Genomic DNA, 19,670 nt, shown 5'->3' with positions numbered 1-19,670 from the left:
TCAAAGCCCAAAATCTGCCTTTCTCCACTGAGGAGGTAAAAGCAGTCACCAGAGACTGCCCAATCTGCGCGGAGTGCAAATCGCACTTCTATAGACCAGACAGGGCCCACCTGGTCAAGGCTTCTAGGCCCTTTGAACACCTCGCGATCGATTTCAAAGGGCCGCTCCCCTCAACTAACAGGAACGTTTACTTCCTAAACGTCATAGATGAGTTCTCCCGCTTCCCCTTTGCTATCCCGTGCCCCGATATGACCCCCACACAGTCATTAGGGCCCTGCATAGTATCTTCACCCTGTTTGGTTCCCGCAGCTACGTACACAGCGACCGGGGTTCGTCCTTCATGAGCGAAGAGCTGCGTCAGTACCTGCTCGACAAGGGCATCGCCTCGAGCAGGACTACCAGCTACAACCCCAGGGGGAACGGGCAGGTGGAGAGGGAGAATGCGACGGTCTGGAAGACGTCCTACTGACCCTCCGGTCCAGGAACTCTCCCAGTCTCCCATTGGCAGGATGTCCTCCTAGACGCGCTCCACGCTATTAGGTCACTCTTATGCACCGCGACCAACCAGACCCTCACGAGAGGCACTTTATCTTTTCCAGGGGCACTACCACGGGGTTCTCACTCCCGGCATGGCTGAAGACACCGGGCCCTGTACTCCTGAGGAAGCACGTCAGGACGCACAAATCTGACCCCCTTGTAGAGAAGGTGCGCCTGCTTCACTCAAACCCCTAGTACGCCTTCATCGAGTTCCCTGACGGTCGTCAGGACACCGTATCCCTCCGGGACCTAGCACCCGCTGGATCCAGCATCCCCACTATCACTGCAGAGGTACCCCTCACTCTACACCCCACCCAGCCACCCCCTCGCGCTCCTGAGCCCACTAGCTCGCTACATTGTTCCGCGCACCCGCACCGGCTAACCCCCCAGCGTCCCCAGTCGAACCAGACGGGTATGGAGCTCGGACGGAATCACCCCCCGGAGTCCGCCATTGTACCCCAACTCACAACACCCATCCAGCCACCACGAGAGGCTGCAGCCCCGGTGCTCCGCAGATTGCAGCGGACGACTCGACCACCGGACAGACTCAATTTATGAACCACCACCCCCGCCGGACTTTATTTTTTTGTAGGGGGTGAATGTGGTGAATGTAACTCTGTAATTCACACTGTGATATATATATGAGACTGTACGATTGTAAGCGCAGTTGTGTTGCCCGACCACTAGGGGGAGTAGCTCTGGGAATGCTTAGGAGTTTGTACAGGGCTCCACCCTTGGCTCCTCCCCCTTGACTGCTGTATAAATATCGGTGCCCAGAGCCAGCCGACCAGTTCATCGAGAGTTCAACGTGTAACAGGCTGGCTCTGTAGTAAGTAGATTAAAACCACAGTTCATATCTCAAAGCACGTGTCTAGTGAAGTGATAGTCTCATCAGTGTTACACCGGGGGGGGGGAGGGGGGGGTCGTTGGGGTGGTGGGAGCAGCCGGGGTCAGCAGGAGTCGGCTGACTTACGGATGTACGATGGAAGGGATTACGCAGCTAGGGGATGCCTAGCTAGGGAGGTGTTGGGTAGGCTTGGGGGGGGGGGGGGAAGGGGGGGTATCGGGTTGCTGCTGGAGGGGCCAAAGGGAACTGCTAGTGATGGGGGGGTTGGGAGGGGGGTATGCCACTGTGGGGAACGGGCCTGGGGGGTCTGCGGGTACGTGGTGAGCCGAGGGAGAGCCTATGGCTGACCGGCGCAGAGGGAGGGGGAAGACCCCCCCCCCAGATTCGGCTGGTCACATGGAACGTGACGGGGCTGAATGGACAGGTGAAGCCAGTCCCGGGTCTTGGCGCATTTGAAGGGGCTGGGAGCGGATGTGGCTATGCTCAGGTGACGCACCTTAAGGTGGCGGATCAGGTGAGGCTGAGAAGAGGCTGGGTTGGACAGGTGTTTCACTCGGGGCTAGTTGCGAAGAATTGAGGCGTGGCGATTTTAGTTGGTAAGAGCTTATCGTTTGTAGCCTCGACTGTGGTGGCGGATAGCTGTGGCAGATATGTAATGGTGAGTGGTAGGTTTCAAGGAGAGCGGGTGGTTCAACTGGGACGATGCAGGTTTCATGCGGCAAATGTTGAGCCGGTTTCCGGACCTGGAGACAGGGGGGCTTGATCTTGGGAGGGGATTTTATACTGTGTTGGACCCAGCTCTGGATAGTTCAAGGTCTAAGACGGGCAAGAGGCCGGCGGCGCCCACAGTGCTGAGGGGGTTTATGGATCAGATGGGAGGGGTAGACCCTTGGAGGTTTTTGAGGCCGGGAGGTAGGGAGTTTTCCTTTTTCTCCCATGTCCACACGGCTTATTCCCGGATTGATGTGGCCTAAAGGGTGGACAGGAGGTATGCGGATGTCCCTTGAGGAGGGGCTTTTTAGGAAGCGTCGCAGTCTCCAAGCGGAGTTCGATATCAGCCGGAAGGCATAGGCGCAGTGGAGGAGGGTGCAGGGGAGGTATATGAGTACGGGGAGAAGGCAAGTCGGAAGCTGGCCCACCAGCTCCGGAAGCGGGAGGCAGCGAGAGAGATAGGGGAAGCCACGGATGCAGGAGGGAACCTGGTGCAGAGCCCTAGGGACATTAATGGGGTGTTCAGGTCCTTCAACGAGGAGCTGTACCGGTCGGTGCCCCGTAGGGAGGTGGGCGGGATGGACCGCTTTCTGGATAAGCTGGAGTTCCCAAGAGCGGAGGAGGAGCGGGTGGAGGGCCTGGGGGCCCAGTTGAGTTGGAGGAGCTGATGGAGGCGCTGGGGAGCATGCAGACAGGGAAAGCACCATGAACTGATGGGTTCTCGGTGGAGTTTTATAAGAAGTTCTCAGAGCTACTGGGCCCGTTGTTAGTGAGGACCCTGAATGAGGTGAGGGAGGGGGGCTTTGCCCCCGACGATGTCGAGAGCAATAATTTCACTGATTCTGAAGCGGGATAAGGACCCCTTCCAGTGTGGATCTTACAGGCCGATCTCGCTCCTCAACGTGGATGCAAAGTTTTTGGCTAAGATACTGTCCAGGAGGGTGGAAGATGTGGTCCCGCTCGTTATCCATGAGGACCAAACGGGGTTTGTGAAGGGGAGGCAGCTTCTCAATGTTATGATGATGTCGGCGGCGGATGGGGAGGCGGAAATAGTAGCATCAATGGATGCAGAGAAAGCCTTCGATAGGGTGGAGTGGAGCTACCTGTGGGAGGTGTTGAGGAGATTTGGGTTTGGTGAGGGATTCATTAGCTGGGTGAGGCTGCTGTGTAGTGCCCCGGTAGCGAGCGTGGTGATCAATGGGAGGAGGTCAGAGGACTTTCAGCTGTCCCGGGGGACGAGGACAGTGTGTGCCCCTTGTCTCCCCTGCTCTTCGCGATTGAACCCCTGTCCATGGCGCTGAGGGATTCGAAGAACTGAAGGGGGATTGTGCGGAGGGGGGGGGGGGGGGGAGAGAGGAGGAGCACCGGTTGTCTCTGTACGCGGATGATTTACTGTTGTACATCGCGGATCCGGCGGGGGGGGGGATGCCAGAGGTGTTGAGGATACTTGGGGAGTTTGGGGACTTTTCGGGCTATAAGCTCAACGTGGGGAACAGTAAGCTGTTTGTGCTGCACTTGGGGGACCAGGAGAGGGAGATAAGGGAGCTCCCGTTGAAGAGGGCGGAGAGGAGCTTTAGATATCTTGGCGTCCAGATAGCTAGGAGCTGGGGGGCCCTACATAGGCTAACTTTTCGAGGCTGGTGGAACAGATGGAGAGGAGTTTAGGAGGTGGGATGCGCTGCCACCTCTCCTTGGCTGGCAGGGTCAGTTGGTTAAGATGACGGTGTTCCTGAGGTTTTTGTTTCTCTTCAGTGTCTCCCATTTTGATTCCGAAGGCTTTCTTTAGGAGGGTTAATAAGAGTATTCTGGGGATCATGTGGGCGCGGAAGACCCGAGAGTGAGGATGGTATTCCTGGAGCGAGGCAGGGAGGTAGGTGGTTTGGCGTTGCCCAACCTGTGTGGGTACTACTGGGCTGCGAATGTGGCAATGATTCGTAGGTGGCTGATGGAGGGGGAAGGTGCTGCATGGAAGAGGTTTGGAGGGTGGCGTCCTGGTGGGCACAGAGTTTGGAGGCACTAGGTGATGGCCCCGCTCCCACTCCCCCGGCCAGGTATTCTACGAGTCCAGTAGTGGTGGCTTCCCTCAAAATTTGGGGGCAGTGGAGGCGGCATAGGGGGGAAGTGAAGGCCTCAGTTTGGACCCCGCTACGGGGGCAACCACTGGTTTGCAACAGTGAGAATAGATGGTGGATTTTTGAGTTGGCATAGGGCAGGCATCAGGCGGATGGGGGACCTTTTCCTCAACGGGAAGTTTGCGACTTTAGAGGAGTTGGAGGGGAAGTGGGGTCTCCCCCGGGAATACTTTCAGGTATATGCAGAATAGGGCGTTTGTTTAAGCGGCAGGTGGCGGAGTTTCCGCTATTGCCGCCAAAGGGGGGGCAGGATAGGGTGCTCTCGAGGACAGGGTCTGTGAGAGTAGGATCTCGGCAATTTATCAGGTAATGCAGGAGGGGGAGGAGGCCTCGGTGGAGGAGCTGAAAGCGAAGTGGGAAGAGGAGCTAGGGGAGGAGATCGACGAGGGGACGTGGGCGGACGCCCTGGGGAGGGTGAATTTGTCCTCTTCTTGCGCACGGCTCAGCTTAATTCAGCTGAAGGTGCTGCATAGGGCGCATATGACTGGGGCCAGGCTGAGCTGGTTCTTTGGGGGTGAGGACAGGTGTGGGAGGCTATCGGGAGGCGCGGCGAATCACACCCACATGTTCTGGGCATGTCCGGCGTTGGAGGGGTTCTGGAAGGAGGTGGCGGGGGCCTTGTCCAAGGTGGTCGGTTCCAGGGTGGAACCGGGCTGGGGGCTCACTATCTTTGGGGTAGCATCGGAGCCGGGAGTGCAGGAGGTGAGAGAGGCCAGTATTCTGGCCTTTGCGTCTCTAGTAGCCCAGCGCAGGATTCTTTTACAGTGGTAGGGATGCGAAGCCCCCGAGCCCGGAATCCTGGATTAATGACATGGCCGGGTTCATCAAACTGGAGAGTGTCAAGTTTGTCCTGAGGGGGTCGGTGCAAGGGTTCTTCTGGCGGTGGCAGCCTTTTCTTGATTTCCTGGCGGAGTGTTAGGGGGTGGTCAATCTCAGCAGCAACCCGGGGTGGGGAGGGGGTCGGATTATGGGTCTGTTAAGGGGGTTTGTTTTTGCAACTATATGTTTGTTACTTTCTTTTTTGTTATTAATTTATTGCTTTGTATTGGGGGGAGGGGCTTTTCTTTCTGTTTTTTCTATGCCTTGTTTATTTTATTGTTGGGAGAAAATTTGTTGTTGAAAAATGTGAATAAAAATTATTTTTTTTAAAAAGACAAGAGAATGCATGTGGTGGGGGGTATGATGGAATACTCTCCACTTACCTGAATGTGTTCCACTCCCGTAACACTCTCAAGAAACTCAACACCATCCAGGAGAAACTTGACCTCTTGAATGAAACCCCATCCACCACCAGTGCACAGTAGTTCCAGTATGTACTATCTACAGAATAGAATCATGGAATCCCTACAGTGCAGAAGGAGGCCATTAAGATCATCGAATCTGCACTGACCCTCTGAAAGTACACTCCACCCAATCCCACTCCCCGCCCTATCCAATAACCCTTCAACCTAAACCTATTACATCTTTGGACACTAAAGGGCAATTTAGCATGGCCAGTGCACCCAACCTGCAAATCTTTGGACAATCGATGTAGGCCCCGAGCAGCTCTTCACTGTGATAACTCATCAACAGCACCACCCACCCCATGACAATCCAAAAGGACAAAGAGCAGCGGAACAGCGTTGCCTGCAAGGTTCCCTTTCAAGTCACACACTAACCTGACTCTTGAAAATTGCTGTTCCTTCATTGTCATGAGTCCAAATCCTTACACTCCCTATGTAATCAGTTGTGGGTGTCCCTCCATAACAGAAGGTGGCTCATCACTACCTTCTCAATGGCACTTAATGACTGTGCAATAATAACTGGCCTTGCCAGCACCACACTCATCCCATGAACAAGGAAGAAAACATTCCCAAGTCCTTCAGAATACTGGACTCCAGGACATCACAGGCATCCCTTTAAACTCTGCTGTGATAGAGCATAGTTTCAGGATATATGCCATATCATTTGATGTATTTCCCTTTTTTCATCATAATATGTCTACCCAAACCCCGAGGAATGTTTAAGAACAGACAAATAGACATGGTCAATTCTGGCCCAACGTACTGAGCCAGCCCTCCTAGAATATACCATGTTCTTGCTGAAAGGTTTGGGCTATGCTGTTCCCAGAAGACAATTTAAGAATATGTGGCCTAAAGGAACTGCTTTTTATTTCTTGAAAAAGATTTCCTGTTTCAAATGTATACTATGTTTTATTATACCAAAGTATCATAACAAAATTGATACATATTGTTCCAGGACTAATTGTAATGCAAAACATAATGTAATATCCTGCATCCAAATTCTCTGAAGAGTTGAATAACAAACACATGGGAATGCTTTTGCTTTGCCTTTGTTTAAATTCATTCTGCTATTACCAACAAATTTTTTCAAAATATTTTAGTGATATTAAGTACAAAAGGAACAATGTGTCTGCAAGGTGCACAGACAGGTGCAGGCCATTTGAAAATCGAGCTTACATTGTTGATATTACTATTATTAATTTAGGAAATGCCGGCCTTATCATTCATTTCAGTGAAGATAGACTTAAACTGCTTACAAGTAAAGTAATATTGTGATATATGGTAATATTTCAGACCCCGGCACAAACCATATCCTGCCTCAGACTGTTGACTGGTCAGAAACGTTTTCCCAACACTACATGCTGCTACTTGGTTTTAAAAATCCTGAGGATGGCAACTTTTTTAGAAAAGATCCTAAACAGAAGATCACCAACATTCACAGGTACAATAGTGATAAAGAAACGTTTTTCTGAGCTACCTGGGTCACGGAATGTGCCATGCGGGGAACAAACAGGCCGTGCAAAATCAGCAGCCCCTTTCTAAGAGGAGCATGTGCACATGCACAGCCACACAGCAGTCTTATAGAGAGTTCATACTATGCAAGAGAACAGTTTCACACAAAGAAGGGAAATTACAGGTAACATTGATTGTGTGTACTAACTTACATTTTCACAGGGATTCTTTAGAACGTGTGCTATAACTACAGCAAACAATTGGTGAAAATCCTAGAAAAACAGCACAAAATGCAGTTCTACTATTTCTCAGTGATTTCCGCTGATCTTCCCCAACGTTATGGTTGACAATTGAGGGACTCTTCATGAAACTTTTATCACAATATTTCTTATAACTATGATGTTGGCTTAATATTAGTTACATTAAAGTGAAAATCAGCCTAAGGTAGGTGGTGCCAGTGATAGGGTGGACGGAAAGAGAATTTATCAAAGCATAATTCTTGTTAATGCTTGGAGGTAGCAGTATCTTTTGAAATGAAATGAAATGAAAATCGCTTATTGTCACGAGTAGGCTTCAATAAAGTTACTGTGAAAAGCCCCTAGTCGCCACATTCCGGCGCCTGTCCGTGGAGGCTGGTACGGGAATCGAACCGTGCTGCTGGCCTGCTTGGTCTGCTTTAAAAGCCAGCGATTTAGCCGAGTTTTCAAATGTTACTGCCATCAGTGTGATGTAATTTGAATGAACTATTTTCTCTTACATGTGGCATCATACTTCTCAAATTGAATTTTGATTCCACATAAACCAGAATCTACAATTATATGGCTTTTAATCCCAACAGAGACTTGATGGCCTTTAGAAATCACTCAATTAAACTCATTACTGGCTACTTCACTTTATGGTTGGAATTTTCCAGCTGTTCTCACCGGCAGAATCCTCTGGTCCCGCTGATGGTGAACCTCCGCTGCATTTCCTGGAGTCAGTGTGTGCATAGAACAGGAAAGCCATCGCCGGCCAGTGGCTGGCCAGCTCCGCTGCCGCGATATATGCCACACAGGGCATGGAAAATCCCACCCTATTTCTCTTCAAATTACTCCAGCAGAAGCCCTTATGAATACACCACATCTCAAGCTGGGCCTGGATTATGAATCGCTCTGCTAAATTTATTTACAGAAATTTATGCCAGCTAAATTGCCCCTTAATGTCCAAAAGGTTAGGTGGGGGTTACGGGGGTACAAGGATAGGGTGGAGGTGTGGGCTTAAGGAGGGTGCTCTTTCCAAGGGCTGGTGCAGACCTGCTAGGCTGAATGGCCTTCTTCTGCACTTCCTCTACCTTGAAAAAACACTTTAGACCAAGGATGTGGGTTAACCAACCAAGTTCGCTTGGTATCACTTCATAGTCCTTACTGTCCTCATTCTGACTAACTGATGCCTTGCTATCATGTCTATTTTCCTTCAAAGCAGTCATATTCTGGGAAGTATTTGCACCTGAAGTGAATGGCAATGCATTTATTGCAAGAGGCTGTCACAAATTACCTTTAGAAAAGACCAAATCACTCGCATCTTCCAATTTGCTGTCCTCTTTACTAACTTTGGAAGAATTACTTACCAATCTTTCAAGATCAGTGAGTGGCAGATCAATTTAGTAACAGCTGTTTATCATTACTTCATAATGAAAACCAAAATCGAATTCAGTACTCTCAGCTGACTCTACATCCCTGACATTACTATTAAATTTGGACTCCTCTTTCTGATGGTCACCTTTAGTCTTCGAGTTCTCAGAATCTGGTTCGTTACTAGATTTTATCTTCAACCAGTCTCTGTGAGGAGTCATTCCTGTGGAGAGGATTTCATCAGTATCAGCCGGATCAGATTCACTACCATTGTCACTTGATACGTGATCAACGTTTTTCAACATTTCTTTTGTTGAGTCATTTAATGCATATTGAGTTTTCCTAACTCACACATGCCCTACCTTTTGTCATAATATACACATAAGTATATGATGGTGCATAGACACACACTGACTGACACACTGCAAGACCAATCAACACACACAACACAGCAGCCAATCACCAGATCGCTATAAAGCCAGAGGGCACTAGCTTTCCCGCTCATTCGGGATGCAGCCTCTGAGACAGACAGAGCCCGCAGTCAGTAGCACAAACCTCTACCATGTGCTAGCAGTATAGGCTGGTCAGGTTAGGCATAGGTCTTTAGTCAACCTAACATAGTGTCGACCCACAGTGCAAGTATGTTTAACAGCTCGTAGTTAAATAAAGTAGAGTTATACTTCTACAAGTGTTGATAGCCTGTCTATGTTACTGCTCGGGTAAACGCAGTCTTCACAGATCCAGAGTACCAAACACATCACCTTTGGCATCTCATGTGCTGTGTGCAGGACTTCCCTCAGACCCTCTGTAATCATGGTGAAGCTACAACCTTCATTCCTGCCAAATCATTCCCCAAAAGTAAGTCTACTCCGTCCACTGGGAATCCTTAAACACTCCAACAACTACTGAACCTGACACCAAATCACACTCCAATTGTACAATGGAATTGGGTATAATCTCCACCTATCCCATTCACTAATACCTTGGTGTTCATTGAGCTCTTTGGAAGGAAAAGCAAATCCTTCTCCAGTAAGAAGTTTGAGTTAGCACCTGTGTTCTTTAAGTAGTTATTGGTTTGGCGACATCAGTTGAATAAAATGGGTGGCCTTCCCCTTAGACACAAACCCAGCATATCTCTCCATCTGCCTATTTCTCACACCTGCTCTCACAACAGTATTTACCTCCAGGTCTCCTAAGTCCAGTAAAAGTTACAGTCTTCCCTGTAGTATTCTACACTTTTGTTCCCTTTTCAGAATCCTCCTTAGGAACTCCCATGATCAAAATATTGTGAAAGGCTGTCAATTGTTGCAGATTTCATCTATGCCTTGCATTAGGATAACTCAATTCACAAGATCACTAACCAATATAAAAGGCAATAATCTGGCTTCCTCTGTTTTTTATTGAGACCGGATGTACTCCAGAAATGTGAAAAATTGTTTTCTCAAGGCTGCCACATTTCCTGTTGGGTTGGCCCTTTTGATTAGGCCAAATTGAATTGAAACGTTGAATTTTGATGCTATGTTGAAAAAAAATTCAGTTGTAGCTTTAAGAGCTTACAGACTTCAAGATGGCACTGCCATTGACTCTAAGACAAAGGATTCCTGCATTTACTAATCTTGACAGGCTCTGCAAAACGGCAATGGCACGCTTCTTGAAAAATCTCTTAATAATGACAGTCTGGAGTTTCAGGGCGTTTGAAATTGAAAGTTATGCTTGCCATTTTCCAAGCTGGACAATTATGACATTCCCGAGAGCAAAGATTAATCAATTACTTTTTTCTTATCTTACCAATTCAGAGGCTATGTGTTGTGGCTCCAACTGGGGAATTGGGTGTTACCGATGGGCTTTTCTTCAACAATGAATTAAAGGAAAGGGTTCTCAGGACTGGCTTCTCCTTGAAGGCTTTATGGACTCTGTGCTCTGAAGCTGAACTTGCAAGGGAGATTCAGTGTGAGTACTCTACTGTAGTAAAAATCTTGTCTTCAGCTTCCAGGTCTTTCTTTGGAGCATTTTCTGGTGAGGTTTCTGTGTATCCTCAGCTTCTGTTTAGAGCTTCTTCCAGGTCAGATGTTTTGTTGACGTTTTTTCTTCGCCTTCCGCCATCTTGGCTTGTTTCAGCATTTTAGCAAAGTGAGGTTTTGATCCCCAGTTGCCATCAGTCGGTTACAGAATGGTGCATTTTAAAGAAGTTTTTGTAATCTCCTGTAGGTTACTGTAAGCCTATATTAACTGTTAAACTATTTACACATGCACAGTAAAGTGTATAGACAAGGAGCTATTTCCATGCTCAATATCACACTCACCTCTGGGTCTGGGTCATGTGCCGTCTTAGATCATTGTGTGTGTTGATACTGTACTCAATCCCACTTTATCCTTTATATACAATAAGTAACAACAGTCTGTAACATATTCAAGTCCCAATTTTAACTTGTCTTCGGGAGACCGTGGTGGACAGGAAGTGTCAGTTATAATGCTGGCATAGGGCTCAAATCAATTTAGCTCTTGGCTCTCATTACCATCTATCAGAATGAACTCCTGGGCAACCTGATGGGAATGACAAGGTGGTGGGTGGACTGGAATAGCAATGGACCCCAGCACTACATGGTAAAATAGGAAGTGGAGGGCTTGAGATGGTATCTCTAAGTTATGCCACTCTCGGGCGTGACTCCACCCTCACCCCACACAAAACTTGGACATTGCCTCGAAGAATGCTGCCCAGAACCCAACTGTGATGTTTTCTGGCAGAAAACCTTGTCGACCAAGAGGTCCATGTTCAAAATCCATGTGGGGCGTTGGGCACGGTCCTCTTTCCAACCTCACATCCATGTAATGTGGAGAGTGATCGGAGATGACTATCGTGGAGTATTCCACTCTGACTATTTATGGAAGCACCGATTTCCCCACTGCGAAGATGTCAATACGGGTGAAAACCTTGTGTACTGGTGAGAGGGAACAAGAATTCCTTCTCACCGGGTGCAGGAACCACCATGGACCACTGCCCCCATCTTTTCCATAAACATTCCCAGTTCCCTAGCCAGGCCTGTCGTTTTGCCCATTCTGGAGTTGATCAGTCCGTCAATGGGTCCTGTCTGCAAATAAAGCTCTCCCCATGATCAATCAGTGGTGTGTTGATGTCGGGGATTTCGGCATGGTCTCTTTATAAAATCCGTGTCATCCCAGTTGGGAATGTACACATTTACCAGGACTACCGATGCTCCATCTAGGACACCGCTTGCCCCATCTAGGACAACCGCTGACCAGGACAGATTATCCCCCTTGGTGGGTAACCATCTTGTCGCCATAAACACCGTCCTCTTGCTTATCAAACTAGCTACCCCCCTAGCCCTCCTCCCGCAGTAGGAATGGAAAGCCTGTCCCACTCAGGCCCTTTCTTATCCTCAGTTGGTCCTTCTCCCTCAGGTGTTTCTCTGAGAGGAAGACTATGTCAGTTTTCAAACTTCTCAGCTGGGCGAAGACTCTAGATCTTTTCACTGGGCCGAACATTCCAGGTGATAATCCTGATAGGGTATTTGTGTCCCCCTTTCCTGTGGGATCAATCATACTTACCTGGTGGATGCGCCCTTGCACTCCAGGGTTTCCCTTTGCTAGGAGGCCATCCAAAATGGCCGTGTTTGCCATTCACACCATGAGGCCGGGTCCCTGAACTCCGCGGTTTTCCTTTGTCCAGGTGGAGCCCAACATGGCTGACAACTGTGGGTATGCCATGTGGGTGAGCACTCCAGGGTTTCCTTTGTTTCGGGACCCTCCAAAGTGGCTGCTTTTGGCACCATCGTGTTCCTTCAACCCACACCTGACCTGCTGAAGCCAATCTAAAACCCTCCCGTTCCTTCTCATTATGTTCCCTGCCCAAGGCCCCCTTTCCCCCTCTGTCCTCCTTTCTACCCCCTCCATGCTCCCCCCCTATTAATCCCCTTACATTCCCCTTCCTCGTCCCTGTGGCTTCCCCCCACCCCCCTCCAACGCTCCCTCCCCGCTGGGAGATGCTTCTGACGCTAGCTTTCCCTGCTAATGGGGTGCTCTGTCAGCTCCTGGGGCTGATCTTATCCCCTCCCTACGTCTGATCAATTGCTGTCCCCTCTGTGGTGTCTTTATGTTGCTGATTTTAGACGGTTGGTGTAATGTTCACAAAGACCACAAATAGCTTTAAATTGAACAAAGGTATAAATTTATTAACACTACTAATTTGGATTCGACACTCATAGATTATACACAGTTGATAATAAATATGTAATCTACATTCATCTACTACTAATCTCTACACTATTACATGAACTATGATCTGCTCTCCCTCACACTATCTTTCCTTCAGTCTGTTCTCTACTTTCTCCTCAATCTCTCACCCATAAATGTCTTATATACTTATGCATCTAGCTCCCTTTAAAGGTTGATTTAGATATTTCATTAACCGTTGCAGTTCTTACATTTATGATAATGTCACATCCCCCTATCTTTAGAAAAAAGAAAAGTTATGAACTTTGTAAATTTTTTCTTTGAACATTACAGTAGGGAGCATGAATCATAACTTGTGTTTATACATTAATTTGCAAAAAATATAATTGTTAAATCACACTGGTGATGACACATGAATAGTCATTACAAATTTAATCTGTTTGGTGGTCTCCTGGTTCTAGTTGATCTTAATGGTTTCAAATTATCTTCCAAATTGTCCTTGGCGCATTGGTCATAATGATGGATTAGGAAAGTCAATGTCTTCGAAGATGTCATCCTGAGCAATAATGTTCTGAGTTGGAGATGGTACATGATTTTTATTTGCAGTAATGCTCTTCTATTGCTTCTGAACATTGAACCTTTTTCTCTCTGAACCAAGTACAATCTGGGTGTGACTTGTCTTAGAACTTCAGCTACGTGTTGCTATCCACCTTCAGGATTTTGTATACACACGTAGTCTCCTTTTAATTTCGATCAAGGTGTTGTATGCTTGTCGTAATACTCTTTTGTTTCTGTTTTTGTAACCTTAGGCGGTTATGTATTTCTTGATGATCCATATTTTGAACTGGTGCAAATTTTTCTTCCCATCAACATCTGAGCTGGCAAGAAGCCTGATGACAATGGGGTAACTTTGTATGTCAACAGTGCCGAAGATAAGTCTTTGTTGTCATCACTTGCCTTATTGAATAGTTGTTTGACTATTCCTATGCCTTTCTCTGCATCGATTGAGAATACAATGGGCTTGAAGTGATGTGATTAATATTATATTGTTCTACAAATTATGTCCACTCCCAGCTGTTGAAGCAAGGACCATTGTTAGAGAAAACATATAATGGTATTCCATGGCGAGCAAAAATGGATTTTGCTACTCGTCATTGAATCATTCGGCATAATCACCTCGGGATAGTTAGAATAATAGACGGTGATGACTAGATAGTCACGACCTTTAAAGTAAAACAGATCCATACCAACTTTGATACATGGATTAGTGATTAGTTCATTTTGTTCCAAACTTTCTTTGCATTGTACAGATTGATGCATTTGACAAATGCTGCATTCCTGAAAATGATTGTCCACATCCTTGTTGATTCCCGGCAAGTACATAGATTGTCTTCTCGTCTACCATATTTTTCAATACCTTGATGACCCTCGTGTATCTGTTCCAAGATACCCTGTCGGAGGCATGAAAGAATAACTATCCTGTCTCCTTTGAGTAGGAATCCATTAATTACTGTGAGGTCATCTTTGATACTGCGAAAAGCTGAGCAACATCCATTGGGCCAACCTTCTTTCAGGTAGATTTCTATATTTGTGGTGTACTGTATGCTTGTCTTGAGTACTTCTCGGATATTAAATTTGTGTGTGCTCCTGTATATATCTTAAATGGAATTTCTGAGCCATTTATTTCAAGTAGTTCAGTCCACTCTTTAATTATCTTTGAGAGCTGTTGTACTGGCTTGTTATTGCAAAGAGGTGCCTTAATCCTGGTAACTGCATCAACCATGAAAGTATCCTTTAATGCAGTGCTTCTCAAAGTGTGGTACGCGTACCGGTGCCGGTACGCGAGCCATCGTCTGCCGGTACTTGGAGTGTTTCCAGAAAAGAAAGAGACAGTAATCCTGGATTGGCTTGTTTCGCTCACCGGTCCCTGGCACATTGAAAAAAAAAAACTGCCGGTACGCCACATCAGATAGTTTGAGATGCACTGCTTTAATGTGTATAAGGAGGAATCTTCATGATCAGTTAAGATACTTTGTCCTTTTTCTTCACTGTCAACACTTTGGAACTTTCTGTCGTTATGATGAGATTTTTAAAAATTGTTTACTGGAGAAGCTGTTGAGAAACGACACTGCTGCAAAGCGATGGAATTTGCAACAAATAGAACATTGTTTGCCTTTTGCCGGACAATTTTTTTTACTGTGGGCATGGCCATAGTGCATTCATGTCGTCATGCTCGTGACGTCACTCTCAAAATCACTGCCAGCCGTTGATTTCGGTTTGCTGTGCTGGGACACAGCATTAATGGAGTCAGCCACTTTTCCCGACTTCGCGGCTTTCTCGTTTGCTCTGAACTCCACATATTCAGAGGATTCTTGTTCACTAGCTTTGCATATATTTATCGCTTCATCCAACGACAAAATCAGTCGTCTTAGCATTTTATCTCGCAACCGTTCGTTATTTATCACAAATACAACTGGATGGCGAAGCATTCAATCAGCAAGGGAGGAAAAGTTACACAACTATGCTCTTAACTTTAAAGTAGTAATGAAAGAATCTTCCAATTCTCCTTTCATCTGCAGCCTTTTTCTGAACATACAGCGCTCATCGGTCTCATTCACCTGCTTCTTGCAGAGTGCATCAAATTTCTGTAGCACTATGTTATGCTTTGTTTTATCCTCGTCTGCAGAAAATTCAAAGGAGTTATATAACTCTAATGCTTGCATTGCAGCCAAATTAAGAAGCTATCTTTCTCTGATCGGAAGCAGTTTCTAGCATGGAGGCAGATAGGAAACTGCTGTTTGAAGAAAGCCCAGTTTTGACATAGTTTACCGTTTGTTCTGAAGTAATCAGGCTTCTTGACACTCTCCATCTTACGATTTTTCTTCTGTGTAGATTTTATGATCGTTGTAGCGGTGTGATTGTTTTTTTCAATCTTCTTAAAGCTAACCTGTCTAATCTAACTGCTTATTATTTGTCAAAAAAAATCCTGGTACCATGTGCTAAGTGGTACCGTATAATTTAAAGTTTTCCGTTCCTGGTAACAGGTGGTGTTCTTTATGTTGCTAATTGTAGGATGGTTGGCGTAGTGTTCACAAAGACCACAAATAGCTTTAAATTGAACAAAGGTATAAATTTATTAACACTACTAATTTGGATTCAACACTTACTCCTAGATAATACAGTTTTGGTTTTTTTTATAAATGTTTTTTATTGGTTTTCGAACATAGTATATTTACAGATGTACATAGAAGAGAAAGGAAAAAACTGAAGAAGATATTATACACAAGATAAAAACAACATGCGATTGACAAGTAAAGGAAAACATGCAGCGGGGAGGGAAAACTGGGGGGTATATATACATCAAGGTACTGGCGAGATAATTACAGTACATCTATATGCCCGTCTTGTGAATTCTTTCATTTTTATACATTTTTTTTGTTCAGTGCAGAGAGAGTGGACATCTCCCTCTCCTCCCCCACCCCCTGGCAATACAAAAAATAGCTCTGGTGGGGAAGGGGTGCACGGGGCCTGATGTTGCTTGCTTTGGGCAGCACAGTAGCATAAGTGGATAGCACTGTGGCTTCACAGCGCCAGGGTCCCAGGTTCGATTCCTCGCTGGGTCACTGTCTGTGCGGAGTCTGCATGTTCTCCCCGTGTCTGCGTGGGTTTCCTCCGGGTGCTTCGGTTTCCTCCCACAATCCAAAGACGTGCAGTTTAGGTGGATTGGCCATGATAAATTGCCCTTAGTGACCAAAAAGGTTAGGAGGGGTTATTGGGTTACGGGGATAGGGTGGAAGTGAGGGCTTAAGTGGGTCGGTACAGACTCGATGGGCCGAATGGCCTCCTTCTGCACTGTATGTTCTATGTTCTCCCGGTCAGCCTTCGATGCCGTTGTTGTTGCGCGTTCGCCCCTGCTTCGGCCGTTCGTCATTTCTTCCTCCTGTACTTTCTTACTCTCCGTTACTTTGTTTGCCGTGGTTGTTGTCGTTTCCTGTGCTCTCCTTCCAGTTTGTGTTCCCTCGTTTCCCCACCTCTGGTTCCCCTCTGTTGTTCTGTGCCTCCTCTCTTTTCTTCTTCCACCCACCCCCCTCCTGTGTCCCCTCTCCTCTGCAGTTCACATTTCTTTTCTCATGAGTTTGCTATCCCCCTGCACTGCTTCCCCCTCCCCACTCCTCTCCACCCGCCCCCTGGGTCTTTCCCTCCTTCTCATGCGTTGGCTACTTTCCTCTGGCTCTTGGCTACTTGATTATTCTTCAGCTCGTTCATTGGCTACAAACAGGTTCCGGAACAGATGGGTGAAAGGCTCCCACGTTCTGTGGAAGCCATCGTCCAACCCTGGGATGGCAAATTTGATTTTCTCAATTTGGAGAGATTCTGATTGGTCGGACAGCCAGTCTGCAGCTTTGGGTGATGCTGCTGACCACCAGCCAAGCAGGATTCTACAGCGGGCGATCAGGGAGGCAAAGGCAAGGGTGTCCGCCCTCTCCATGAATAGATCTGGCTGGTCTGATACCCCGCAGATACTTTTGGGCATGGCTCCATCCACATCCCCACCACTTTGGACATTGCCTCAAGGAAGGCTGTCCAGGACCCAAAAAATCTGGGGCACAACCAGAACATGTGGGCGTGGTTGGCTGGGCCTCATTGGCACTGTTCACATCTGTCCTCCAGCTCCGGGAAGAATCTACTTATTCGGGTTCTTGTTAAGTGGGCTCTATGTACCACCTTTAGTTGCGTCAGGTTGAGCCTTGCGCATGTGGAGGTGGAGTTGACCCTATGCAGTGCTTCACTCCAGAGCCCCTTATTTCGATCCCTTGATCTTCCTCCCATTCCTTTCTTGTTACACCCGGTACGGTGTCAGCCCTCTCTACCAGTCGTTCCTACTTGTCGCTACAGTTTCCTTCACCTCGGATGTTCATGTGAAATAATTCCTCTAGTAGTGTCTTTCGTGGCGGTGGTGGGTACGTCCTTGTCTCCTTCCGCTAGAAATTTTAAAGTTGCAGGTACCCTAGCTAGTTGAAATCTCTGTCAGTTCGTCCAGTGTTGTGAACCTGCCGTCACTGTTTCGGTACCTGACTGTCAGTGTGTTGCTCGTTATGCTTTCCTTAATTTGCTCTGTTTTAATTACCTCGCCAGGTATCTTTCTGATATCACCACAAGGTTCAAAACCAAATACTGATCAATGACTCGATACACCAATTATTAAGTTTGAAATCAATACACATTTATTTACACACACAGTCAATTATTACTCATGCACAAACTCTACTCATTAAACTGCAACTACTACCAAAAGCCTATACTTAGCTTCGGGCGCCCACTCAGTCAGAGGAACAATGGCCGTTGTCCGGTTCTGATACTGCTGGCTTCGAACTGGTATACAATAGTAGCTAGGAGCGCCTATCTCGTAGCGTGCGTTGACCTTAGACTTACTTGGCTGGTGCTTGGCGGGCCTCTCATCACTGAGAGCCAAATGCCAAGGTGAAGGTGAAGAAGAAGAGAGCGCTCTGACCTTAGGGATCTTCTTTATAGACCAAAGGGTTTCGAGCCCTTCTGGGCGGACCCTGGACTTGGTCCCAATTAATTGGACCATGTCCCAATCGTTTGTATCAATTCTCTCCAAAAACGATGTTGTTCCTCGATCACTGGGCGTGCCCTAGGTAACCGTTGGCCTGTCTTTGTTTTAGTCTCCACTGGCGCCGGGGATTCTGCCCTGGTACCGATTGTTTAAATGTTTCTCTTTTTGTCCCCGGAGATAGCTCATTAATATGCTAATGGCTTGTAGTTTCAGTTCTGTCTGGGCTCTGCAAGTTCCAATCCACAGGAAACCTTGTACTTACTTGTTTTTCTAGTGCCGTCCATTTTTCCCTGTACTCTTTGCGAATGTCCATTTTGGAATCAAGACGAGGCCACCCCAGGTGGCTACATAGTGTCTTTCGTGACGGTCGTGGGTACGTCCTTGTCTCCTTCCGTAGGAAGTTTTAAAGTTGCAGGTACCTTAGTTTGTTCCCCCTAGCTAGTTGAAATCTCTCTGTCAGTTCGTCCAGTGTTGTGACCCTGCCGTCAGTGTTTGGGTACCTGACTGTCAATGTCATCCCAATACGTTCACCGCAGTATTAGCGAGATTGATCCCTGTGCTCGTGTAGGTGGCAATGTCTGCCGGGAACCCGTCCGGTCCCGGCGCCTTCCCCGCCTTCATGGAGCTAATAGTGTCCATGATCTCACCCAGTGCTAGTGGTGCTTCTAAGCCTCATTTTCCATCCTCCCCCACGACTGGCATGTCCAGTTTATCGAGGAACTGTTTCATCCCCAACTCCCCTGCTGATGGTTCTGAGGTTTACAGCCCTTGGCAGAGGGCCTCAAAGGTTTTGTTGACCTTTTCTGGGTCTTTTTCTAATGTGCCTTTGTTGTCCCTGATTTGTGCAATTCCTCTGGTGGCAGCCTGCTTTCTCAGCTGGTGTGCATCGTGCCTGGCGGAGTTGGTGCACTGCTTTACTAATGGAAAGCAGGTCAAAGTTCCTTTGTAGCTCTTTCCTCTCCGCCAGGAGCTGTACGGTCGGGGCCTCGGAATATTTACAGTCTACCTCCAGTATGTAGTCGACCAGATGCTGCCTAGCCGTCCTTTCCTCCCTAACTCTTTGCGCTTTGAAAGCGACAATTTCCCCTGTAATTACGGCCTTTAGCGCTTCCCAAAATGTGGAGGGTGAGACCTCCCCGTTTTGGTTGTTCTCCATATACTCAGCTATGACCTGTGATACCCTTTCGTTGAAAGCCTTGTCGGCTAGTAGGACAGTGTCCAACCTCCATGTGGGGTGTTGGGCACTGCCCGTCTCCCAACCACATGCCGTATAATGTGGAGTGTGGTTGGACATCACAATTGTGGAGTATTCCGCTTTGATTGTGTACT

The 19,670-nt window shown here is 47.4% G+C and overlaps 1 protein-coding gene across 1 annotated transcript in view; it reads left to right on the top strand.

Moving 5' to 3' along the window:
- Positions 1 to 19,670, top strand: part of LOC119976418 (spermatogenesis-associated protein 16-like) — a 281,641-nt gene that overhangs the window by 135,474 nt on the left and 126,497 nt on the right. Inside the window, 2 exon segments of the mRNA XM_038816943.1 lie at positions 6,804 to 6,907; positions 6,909 to 6,951. Coding sequence (XP_038672871.1) covers positions 6,804 to 6,907; positions 6,909 to 6,951 — 147 coding nt within the window.

This window comes from Scyliorhinus canicula, chromosome 13 (genome assembly GCF_902713615.1).
Source record: "Scyliorhinus canicula chromosome 13, sScyCan1.1, whole genome shotgun sequence".
Lineage (NCBI taxonomy): Eukaryota > Metazoa > Chordata > Chondrichthyes > Carcharhiniformes > Scyliorhinidae > Scyliorhinus > Scyliorhinus canicula.
This window is presented reverse-complemented; position numbering and strand designations above follow the sequence as displayed.